Source organism: Anarrhichthys ocellatus, unplaced genomic scaffold, assembly GCF_004355925.1.
Source record: "Anarrhichthys ocellatus isolate YVR2014 unplaced genomic scaffold, GSC_Weel_1.0 scaffold51, whole genome shotgun sequence".
NCBI lineage: Eukaryota > Metazoa > Chordata > Actinopteri > Perciformes > Anarhichadidae > Anarrhichthys > Anarrhichthys ocellatus.
The window spans coordinates 448,279-459,439 of NW_022280081.1; the positions used below are offsets into that span (position 1 = coordinate 448,279).

The window sequence follows — 11,161 nt, forward strand, 5'->3', positions numbered from 1 at the left end:
TATATATATATATATATATATACATACACAGGATTGCATGTTTTATAAGCAAACCCTTTTATCACCAAGTACTTAGTATGCAGTATTACTAGGTCTTCTCACATGAAAACACTAAGTATAAGAACCTAAAATTGTACTTAAGTACAATAACAGAGTATAAATCCACTTCCACCACTGTATACATTTAAAGTAGTCCACCCACAGTGTAACACAAAGTTTGAATTCTAACCCCCAAAAGAAAGACCTAATTCTTATGAGTCCTTACTGACCGGTGCTATCCAGGTCTCTCTGGTCGTGCAGTGTACAGGTTTCTATTTTTACCAAAGATACACAGACAAATCAACACACTGATTCCCTCAATTACTCTATAGCCAGAAAACTGATCATACATCATAAGAATAAACTATTTTGCGAGTTTCAAGTATTTTTAATGTCTCGTAACCCACGTCACTGGTTTATCAAAAATAATATTTCAATAGTTTGCCCAGATAAAACCAACTCAAGGTCTTTTTTCCCTGAGCTGTTAACCCGGTCACATAGGCTTCATGGAGTCTGCTCGGTTGTCATGGAGATGTAGCGGCGATGATGTCATCCGTAGCGCTTTTAAGACTTGGAGTAATTCAGAGATCCAATAAGAACCCGAGTAACTCATTTCATTTGGAGTGGGCGAGGTTTCACTGTATCCTTTAATAAACATTCCACGGGTCCAGCGGCCATGTTGTTTTAGAATGGCTACATTTGTTTGTTTTAACACAACTAAAATCGAAAAAAACAAATATTAAAACCAAGAAAAACAAAAACAAAAACACATAACACAAAACCAGACACTATAACACAAAATATCGTGGTTCTTCAAGTGTGTTCAGTCAGTAGTAGGTACATTGAAGGAATTCAAAGTGCTCAAACATACAGCTCGTTAAGACAAAGGGCCTCGTGCAAGAAACAACAGTGCACCATCACAATGATGATCACCGTCACCATGGCTTCAACTTTACTGAGAGGTTCCACTACAGCTTTTGTAGGTTTTACTGGATAACTTAGAATTTACAATTTAGTGTTTGTGAGGAAGATGTTCTCCCGTCAGCATCTGCTTCAGGGTTTTTTATGCGGCACAATTTCCTGTTGAAGGTCCTCTGATGTTTTGGTTGTAGTAAGATTTTCCAATTATTTCAGGTCTCCTAATACAAATACTTTAACTGCTGATCTCTGACAGCAGGGTGTGAGACTTGCTGTGAAATTATTCTTTTTACTCTCATTACATTTTTTTGAATGGAACTTGCCCACAAATTGAGAAAATAACGGTCTTAATCACAATTTTAGGGTTGTTGATTATCCAAATGATCAAATCTCACCAACGCTCACCTACTTGTAAACAGGTGGCGTTCATCGAATTGAAACAGGCAAGCAAAGCTTGGGTTGAGGATAGGAATACGCAAATGTTCCTGCACGAGGCCTGACATGTAAGTAAAACGTTCCCTGTGTGGGTATTAGGCTACTTTTTACATTAAAACTTCCCCTTTTCTTCCTTGGGTCGATTGATAGTCTCTACACGGACAATTGTGTGGAAGCAACAATGGAGGGGGGGGGGGGGGGTGAAAGGGCAGGGGGGCAGCCACTCAAAGTTCTCATCACGCTCGCTCTCTCTCTCTCTCTCTCTCTCTCTCTCTCTCTCTCAAAGGCACCCGTCTTCTGATGTATAATCTTGATCCCTGATGCGCTGCCAGGTTCACACACTTGAGTTCACTCCGCTCCGTGACTCCCAGAGCCCTCCTCTTCGAGGCTTTCATCATTTTCAAAGTCTTGCTTCTGATATTCTGGTCCCTCTGGGGTCTGAGCGGAACCGTTCTCTACACTGACCCAAACTCAGCCATCCAGGATTCGTACTTTTCCAGGTCGGCGGCGGAGACGGACTTGGAGATCTTTGTGAGCGTGAGGGTGAAGTCCTCCATGGTCACGGGCATCTGCAGCTCGTCTTTGGACAGAGCTCGGATCTCTTCGGGGCTCAGGCCTTGGATTCGACGACGCATCGCCATCATAGATGCATCCCTGAAGTAAAGACAGGAGCAGAGGACGGTTAGCGGTATTGAAAGACGCATATACATAACACCTCTGTTTTGTTTAAATACGCTCCCTAAAACACACTTTGTGATTTCCTAGTTAAAGAGTTTTACTCTCGTCAAAATGGATGGAGTCTCTGCTGTGATCACTAAGCAACAGCTGGCTGAAATCCTCACACACACACACACACACACACACACACACACACACACACACACACACACACACGTACAAGGTCAACGAAACAAACTTGAACAACATGGCATACTTGTCATTCCAAGCAGAGCAGCAGAAAGGACTAAAGCAAGGACAGGGTGGTGAAGAGAAGTCTTCAACTATTAGAAATAACATTCAGAAATATAATCAGTGCATACTTTATAATAACCGTCGGCATATCTGTTTTCATCTCAGTGCGGGTCACCAGCTACTATCACTGCTTTTGAATGTGCATCTGATCTTGTGTCGTTTTGGGATGGATTTAAGAGTGTGATGATAAAATCTATGCAGATACATAGAGCTGGTTAGTGATAGACAATGAGGGAAGAGTGATGCTTTGTTCACGGCCACATGTAAATACCTGCTCTCTCTCTCTCTCTCTCTCTCTCTCACACACAACACACACTCTATGGCTGCTCTTTTAATGTCAAAATCAGAATGGCTTGTTGTGCACACACTGTTTTAATACAGTCTGTGTAACCGCTTTAGTCACACTTCGGCTCATGACGTTGCATCTATATTCTAGGCACTTTTGTTTGTAGGGTGCGTTCACACCTGCACGGTTTGGTTTGGTTAAAACTAACTCGGGTCCGCCTGAAGAGGTGGGTCAGTAAAATAAATCCATCTGCTGATGGTGTAATCTGTTCAGGAAGTGATCTTTCAATTGATCTGTATCAGGCCATGTATATAACCCATTTATGCAAATCAACAGGTGTGCATGTCAGCACCGGTATTTTCCCTGTTTAAAAGCTGTGCTTATATCCGACTCTGTGTACTTTGTCAGTTCATTAAGTCTATTGTCCATTAAGTCCAAGTGTGTGACAGAGATCCCACAGCCATCAGCCCTGAGTCATTACTGTACAGACGCCTGGTGTCCGTGCGCTCCCTGACGTTCACACCAGTCATCTGTGAGCATGTGAAGGGGCTTTTGAACAGTGTTGTCTCTACCTGTTGGTCATTATTCATCATCATCATCGGATCGATTTGCAGTCTAATAACACCAATACTGCTAATCATCAGTTATTTCTACGTGAGGTCTTTGTGACTCTAAATATAAATATCCTCATCAGAAGCATTAAAGTGCTGCATGAACTTCTGTCATTTCCCCTTGAGAGTCCTGATGATGCAGGAAGACGATCACCAGAACTGTCCAATCACCCAACTTCATGTGAACTCGTCTTGGTTCATTCGTAAAATGTCAGTGTGAACAGGAACCCAAGCAGAACTAAAATGCAACAGTGTTTAGTGTTTCCCTTTGGTCCAGACCAAATGAACTGGACTACAGGTGGGAAATCCTCCTGAGAGAGCTAACTTGAGACTCTTCAGGTCTCTGCCGCTCTATTTCTCTGCCCCGTGTCTGTCTCTAAGAATGCTATTTGAACAGGAAGTGAAGGAGATGAAGGATGAACTCATTAGCAATTCCTGGATTGTTTTATAATTTCGCATACGTGCACACACTACCACACGCACCTGCAGACATTGGTGATGTCTGCTCCAGAGTAGCCCTCAATCTTCTCAGCGATGAGGTCCAGGTCCACGTCAGCAGCCACATCCACCTCTCTTAGGTTGATCTTTAGAAGCCCGACACGACCCACAGCTACACACACACACACACACACACACACACACAAAAGAGCATTCATCAGATATTAGGATTTATTGTGTCCAGCCTCGGTTCGACCACTATGGTGACCATCGTTTGTTGTGCAGTTAGCAATGATGTAATCAGGACCAACTAAACCGAGACCAAGTCATGAGCTCGACCAGTTTATCGAGGCCGAGACAAGACCAACACCTTGAGGGGTTGAGACCAACTCAATACTGAGACCAGCGAGTCCCAGCTCTGTTTTTTTTAGGGAGCCAATTTTATTGACATTTCCTCCCAGACAGCTACACCTTCTTCTCCTGTCTCCCGCGTTCACTCTCTGGGAGTGGGTGTGAAGGGGGGCGGGGATGCGTGACCGTCGTCAACAGTAAGAAAATGAGTTATTGTTGCAAGTTATTGGTTACATTTGAAGCAGGAAGTTTGACATTCAACACACAACAAATACTTCAGACAATGGGGTAATATCCCACGAGTTGTGGTCTAGACCAGCCTATAAAGAAATGAGACCTTCAAAACGTGGTGTCAAGACTCGAAACTGATCTACGACAACAGCGGCAGTTAGTCTGTGGGTGGTGAGGTCACCTGTGGGCAGGGGGATGTAGATCCTCTTCTCCAGACGCCGTCGTAACGCCTCGTCGATGTCCCAGGGGAAGTTGGTGGCGGCGAGGACCATCACCATCTTAGAGGGGTCATCGTTGTCCAGAGCCCCCCCCACGCCTGGTCACCAAAGCACACACAAAGGAAACGCACGTTACCATTCGCGTGACAGTGAATGTGTTTTGGTTTAATACTGCGCTTTACACAGCTCTATTTTATGTTGAACTCATTCAGTTTTGATATCAAAATGTGCCAAATGCCAAAACAGAACAGCTCATTTCTTTTTCTTCAATGAACTCCAGAGACAACCACATCAGAAACCTTTTCATAGCTTCACCTTCTCTGTTCCACTCACCATCCATCTGAACCAGAAGCTCGGACTTGACCCTGCGGCTGGCCTCATGTTCATCAGACGTTCCTCTCCTGCCACAGATGGAGTCTACCTCGTCTATGAAGATGGTTGTCGGTGCATAAAAGCGGGCCTGAGAAAGGAAAATAGTTCAGGAGACCCGTTCTCTGCAATATAACAAAACATTTTGATCTTCAGTCTGATATTGAGACCAAATACATGCACGGGAAGTTACCATTTCGAACAGCAGGCGAACAAGTTTCTCTGACTCGCCCCTGTATTTGGAGGTGAGGGTGGAGGAGGACACGTTGAAGAAAGTAGTCCCACATTCTGTGGCCACAGCTTTGGCTAACATTGTCTTCCCCGTCCCGGGAGGGCCGACCATTAACACGCCCTAAAACAAAATGTGACACGCGTAATAAACACACATAAACAGACAGCACACTGATGCAAATCTCTTCTGTAAACACCAGGACTGCCACTGCCGCTCTGATGTCTGACATTTATGCATCTGGTTTATGTCTGTTGCTATGGAGATTACATAAAAAAAAGTACCAGTGACAGTCCATAACACGATATGTAATTGTACTCTCTGCTGCCTCAGAATCCACAGCTACTTTACCTTCATCCTTTTTCCTATAATAAAGTATTAATCCTTCATTTTACTGCACTTTCAGTTATTTGAGGAAAGGCTCCAGCTAACTAAGTAAAGAGTTCAATTATACATCAGACAAGTGAAAGGCCGTGTTCTGCTGTAAAAAATAACTAAACGTTTAAGTATTGAGCCTCACGTGGCGGGGCCTGAGGGGTAAGAGGCCTCACATGATGAAGCTCAACAGAGGCTGGGACAGAAGAGAACTCCCAGTCATGTCGCTACTGAGAGGCAGTGTGACTGAGCGGGCCCTTTAATGAAATACGTTAGTGATGCAAACACATGTAAGCATTAAGGGTGTGTGATTACCTGGGCAGGAGAACAGCGGGCTGTTGCATCAGAGTCGACTGTAGCTTAGTTTGAGCGCAGTGCAGGAGTTATACTAAAACTTTGTTGCACCATTTGAAGTTAGTTATTACGTAGAGTTAAGACAGACTGTAAAATGTACATCTCCCGTATTCATTATTTACCGTTGTCATAGCAGAAGTGATTGATAATCGTTTAATCACTAATGAGATAACAAACAGGTGGGGCTGGGCAATATGGAGGAAATCAAACATTGCAATCATTTTCACCAAATACCTCAATATTGATATTGAACCGATATTGTAGGGCTGATTTTAGAGGAGTGATCGTCAGGAATATGGTTATAACGACTAAGTGGGTGAAGGCAAATAATAGGACGGCTAGAACAGTCTGGTAAGTTCAGAAAATGTGTGTGTGTGTGTGTGTACCTTCCAGGGGCGACGGATGCCCTTGAAGAAGTCGGGCATCCACATGGGCAACACCACAGCTTCCCTCAGCAGCTTCTTAGCATCTTCCAGGTCAGCAATGTCCTCCCTACGGATCATCAAGAGAACTCAGTCAGCAGTGCAAAGAAACAAACAAAAACACACTTCCCTGACAGCAGAGTGTGTAAAGGAGTGTGGAAGAAACAGTGAATGCTACCACACCAGTGCACGTTGGGGTTGCGGGACACAATATCTCTCTCCAGTGAGTCCACCAGGTCGCTGTCATATCCCGTGCCATCAAACTTCCTCTGCTCTCCTTCCCCTGATGCATCTCCTACCCCTTTCTTCCCCTGATGAAGACAAAAAGAAGGGTCACAAGATTTATAAAAACAGGTGTTTTGACTCGTTTCTTAAGTACCAAACTCATCCGTCTATCGGTCCCTTTGAGTCTGACCTTATCGTCTTTGGCCTTCGTGCCTCGGGTGTCTCTGGAACCCTGCCGGTCTGGTTTGGGGTTGGCCTGACCGCGGCCTCCTGGCCCCGCCCCTCGATGCTGGAGACCAGGCGAGTCCTTCCTCTGCTGCTTCGCCGCACTGTTGGGGCGCTTCACCGCAATCAGATTCCTACAGAGACACAGGAATACAACTGTACACATGAGTGATAGTAGGACACACCTGCAGACAGAAACATCAAAGATCATTTCCAACGAGGAACTAGTGGTAATATCATAGCGAGCCGACCTCCTCACAACCAGCTCCGCTGCTTCTCTGTGGAGATAAAGCTTGATATGTGCACTTTAATTAACAACCAGACGGTAAAGTCACATTGTGCCGGTGGAGATGAAACAGATTATGCAAAATATGTCTCTTTGTAGTTCAAAGTGCTTCCTTATAAAGGAGTTTTGTTCTACAGACTCTCTGGGTAGCGTCAACAACAGTCAGTTCTGCCAGAAGGTAAAGAAGTCCCCTGGATCAGCGCCTGAGCAGGTGGCTGAAATAAAGCAACCAAAGTACCAACACACTGACATCTTGTTCCCAGTTCTTTAATCCCACATAGACTAAAATAAGAAGCGGCAAACAGACAGCAGTGTGGAGCTACTTTTTCAGCTTTCATTGCATATTATTATATAGAATTAATGGTCGTACATGTGCTTCTTGGAGATTTATTGATATTATCCTGAATGAAAGGGTTTCACGTGTATGTGACAATAAAATGGTGATGTCTTAATATTTCAGTTAGCTTTAGTGTATTTATAAAATACATATACAAATCAGATGGGGCCAGACATTGGGCATTTCTTTCAAATCATCTTCTCTTCAAGAACACAGTGTGACGCTAAATAAATGCTGCTATGTGATTTTAAAGAAATATTTTGTTTTTGCTATCAGACACATTAAAGACATCACCATGAGTCTCAACTGATGTAGAACAAGTAGAAAAAAGATCCAAGCGATTCTATTTTGTAGAGGTGAGTCCTGCCCGAAGCCCACAAAGGCTTTGGGTCAAAGATGTAACTTCCACACACACACACACACACACACACACACACACACACACACACACACACACACACACACACACACACACACCTGTGCTCTGCAGGGGTGGGAGGGGGCCACACTGCTGGATCCTCGGGCCTCTCCTCCCATTGAGGGGCGAGAACGTCAGCCGGCTTCTCCAACTTAAATCTCTCCAGCGTTCCCATGATGCCTTTCACCTGCTCACACTCCTCAGTTAGTTCCTGCCTGACCTGGTCACAAAGCAGAGTGTTGTATCAGCACTGCACCACAGAACACCCAACTGAACAATACAGCAGCTGTAAAACAACACAGGGTTTACAGTGAATGTCCAGCATTCAATAAAGAATTAACAAAAAGTGTAATAACTGGTGTAAGGGTGGCGTTGGTGAACTCACCTGTTGCCATTTGACTTTGAGTGCAGGGTCTCTGAGCGACTGGCAGTGCTTGTGGATCTGCTGAATGACGCCTTGGTAGTACACAATGGAGGAGTCATAGTTCCCCAGCAGAGCATACTCACGACCCTTCTTGGCGTTGTCGCATATCTCTGCCAGATTCATGCTGAATAGCAGCTAGAAGGCGAGGGAGAGGACAAGACATGCGGGTTCAGTGCATCACCGAGTACTGCTGCCTAGTGAAACCATTTTACAGTAATTCAAAACCACATTTTCAACAATGTGCTCGATGACCTCATTATTAATCCCGCGTTACTTATTTACAGGACGGTGCAGCTCGGAGGTCAGTTGCATGTCGTGTATAAGAGACCTGCTAGCAAACACCCGGCAAAGCATGTCGGTGAAGCTAGCTGATATCAGAGACTGTGATTTTAAATTACCGGTCTTTTTTTATCGCCGACAGTTCACCTTCGTTTCAATCAAGGCACTATTTTAAAAAGCTTATTTTCTGCATCCTTATACATTTCCGACGTTAGCTTTTGCTAGCTTGCTGCTAGGCCATAGACAGAAAACAAAACAAATCGTGTGGCAATCAATAAATAACGTAAACGCTACTTAATCCTCCCGGTATGGGTTAAATATGCGTGCAGACAAAAGCAACCTAAATTATATTCTTAAACTACATTCAGAACATGAAGATAATTCACAAACCTGCATGAAAAGCTCTTGTTTGTTGTTCTTTTATAATCAGAGGTCCGGTGTTGAGAGTGTTACCATGGCCGCAGAGAGACGCCGCGTGAAGAATACAGGCGGCTCGATTACTGTGCTGCATTCACGGACTTGTTGCAAGGTGGTAAATATGACACCCTACTAAGTGATCAGCGATCAAGGTTGACATTAATCTACCAAAGCCTAGCATACAAATATGTTATATTGATGCAATACGGAATTTGATTTCGTTTCGGGTATTGCATTAGTTTTTATATTCCATTAATAACCTTAACAGTTAGCGTACGTTGAACTAGATAATAGGCTAGTTTACAGGATTTTTCGAACACATCATCGAAGATAGACCTATGCAAATGTTGACCACTAGTCGTCGCTAAAAAACAATAAAATGTTGCAAACTGGGATGAAAGCATAGGAGCATAGGATGGAGCTGAGGCAACTCTCTTGAGGCCGTTCTGGAGCTTTCAATCATATCACATGATCTTCATCAGCAGATGGTTGCAGATGTTCACATTTCCTTGTTTTTTTGAACACCTCAAGGATTTTTTATCCATGTTGGCTGACTTTTTACTGTTTTTCAGGCTTTATAACCAACCAATAAAATAAAATACAGTAATTTATTGTATCCTTGGTTATGTGTAAGTATTTATGAGTACATTATAAGCCTGAGACGACAGCATCATCACACTAAACAACACCGACACACCAGAAGCCTCAAACATTTTAAATCATCCCGATGAAACTACTTTTATTGATTTGCAGCGTAACATTGTCACATCTCTCCATACTTTTAGAAAGTGTTTGCATTATTGTATACATGCAAAAAAAAAAGTATCCGTTGGTTGTGATTTTATCTCATACCATCAATACCTTGCATACGGCAGAACAATTTCTAAAGACAGCCGAGCATGTGTTCACTCATGCTTTTCAAGTGAACCGCGTGGATTTGCATTTCGTCCCAAAAGATTTTGTCATTGGGGAACTCTAACAGGAGAACTGTGTGGGCGGATGAGCTGACACAAAGCTGGTTATGTTCATATTTATATTTGAGAAACACATTCAGCAACAGCACCAAAACTCATGCGGCATTTATTCCTTAAAATAACTGAAATATCACTTTAAGACATAACTTAAAAATAATTGCACGGTTTTCTTCACAGTTTCAATTCACCTTATTGGTTCATTTCTTTACAATGAAATCAGTTTGGTCTCTTAATTCAATGTCTGCATTGAAAAGTGTGGATAAGCTGTAGTGCTACTGGACAGCTGATTGCATATGATTTGTCTACGTGTTAAATTGCACTCTGTTCTTTGACTCAAAGTGATTTTATGTGCAGTCACAAATATTTGGCATACCCCCCATCTCCATTCATGCTTTTCAATGAAATGTTAAATTATTTTTGTGCAAACGTATAGGCCCCCACTGTCACAAGCTGTGCCTCGCAGCAGGCAGGGAAAAGTGTATAACCGTTTCATCCTTTTCTATCTCATGATCATAAGAGGCCTTTCTGTGTTCAGCCTCAGGCTTTCCTGCAGCACTGTTATCGATCCAGGAGGCTGTGATGACCTGCACGCTCTTGAGTAACATCCACACAAGATGTAGGTGACCTCAGCACTGACAAGTCGCCGCTTCCTGCTCTCTCTGGTCCCACAGCCGCCCGACGCCGCCCTCATTCGGCTGCTTCAGTCGCAGCGGTTTGTGGCTCTTCAGTCTGTAAGCCAGAGTCAGAAAGATGGCGTCCACGTGCTCCTTCTCGGCAGGTTCCTTGGCCGAGGTCTCGAACAGCGGGAAGTTGTAGCTGTCGGCGAGGCATTGCGCCGCCGTGGTGGGGACCTCCCGGCGGTCCCTCAGGTCGCACTTATTGCCCACCATGATGCGGGGCACCAGGGGCCCCACGCAGTGCCGGCTGCACTCCTCAATCCAGTCGGGGACGCTCTCAAAGGAGGAGAGGCTGGTCACGTCGTACACAAAGATGACGGCGTGGACGCTGCGGTAGTAGTGCTCCACCATGCTCTTCCTGAAACGCTCCTGACCCGCCGTGTCCCAGATCTGCAGCTGGCAACGGAAAAACATATTAATATGACTGAAAAATTATTCCTAAAGAATAAGGCCATAAAAGAAGAAAGCAAAAAATATGTTAGTCGAAAACTACTGTGTGGCATGAAGGAAACCCAGGTCACCTTGTGCAACAATGTGAGCTCAATGGTGTGTTTAGTTTTTGAACTAACAATAAAAGGCCTATAGCACAGCTATAGCACAGGCTGTACAGACTACAGCAGATGTATTTTACAGTGATTATGTATCGTATTG

At 44.0% G+C, this 11,161-nt stretch overlaps 2 protein-coding genes across 3 annotated transcripts in view; both read right to left on the reverse strand.

The window, feature by feature from the left end:
- Positions 1-23: 23 nt before the first annotated feature.
- LOC116395898 (katanin p60 ATPase-containing subunit A-like 1) lies at positions 24-8,917 on the reverse strand. Its single transcript, XM_031870112.1, has 11 exons — positions 8,833-8,917; positions 8,125-8,298; positions 7,799-7,959; positions 6,664-6,832; positions 6,432-6,559; positions 6,213-6,318; positions 5,062-5,220; positions 4,833-4,959; positions 4,463-4,597; positions 3,745-3,871; positions 24-2,046 (listed from the first exon to the last, which is right to left on the reverse strand). The coding sequence occupies exons 1-11, from the start codon at positions 8,836-8,838 to the stop codon at positions 1,848-1,850; spliced, it is 1,491 nt and encodes a 496-aa protein (XP_031725972.1). The 5' UTR covers positions 8,839-8,917; the 3' UTR covers positions 24-1,847.
- Positions 8,918-9,543: 626 nt separating this feature from the next.
- LOC116395947 (ras-related protein Rab-33B) overlaps positions 9,544-11,161 on the reverse strand; it is a 3,812-nt gene continuing 2,194 nt past the window's right edge. The window contains exon 2 of one of the 2 annotated variants that reach the window (XM_031870209.1): positions 9,544-10,900. In XM_031870209.1, the coding sequence (XP_031726069.1) occupies positions 10,460-10,900 (441 nt within the window). In that variant the 3' untranslated portion in view covers positions 9,544-10,459. Of the gene's footprint in view, positions 10,907-11,161 lie in introns of both variants that reach the window. The other variant, XM_031870208.1, reaches the window with a different exon arrangement.

Bases quoted from the DNA above. Each gene is read 5' to 3' on its own strand.
- LOC116395898 (XM_031870112.1), bottom strand. The intron at 6,833-7,798 runs GTGTGTGTGTGT...GTGTCTCTGTAG, and splicing joins CCCACCCCTGCAGAGCACAG to GAATCTGATTGCGGTGAAGC. The intron at 2,047-3,744 runs GTGCGTGTGGTA...TCTTTACTTCAG, and splicing joins GACATCACCAATGTCTGCAG to GGATGCATCTATGATGGCGA.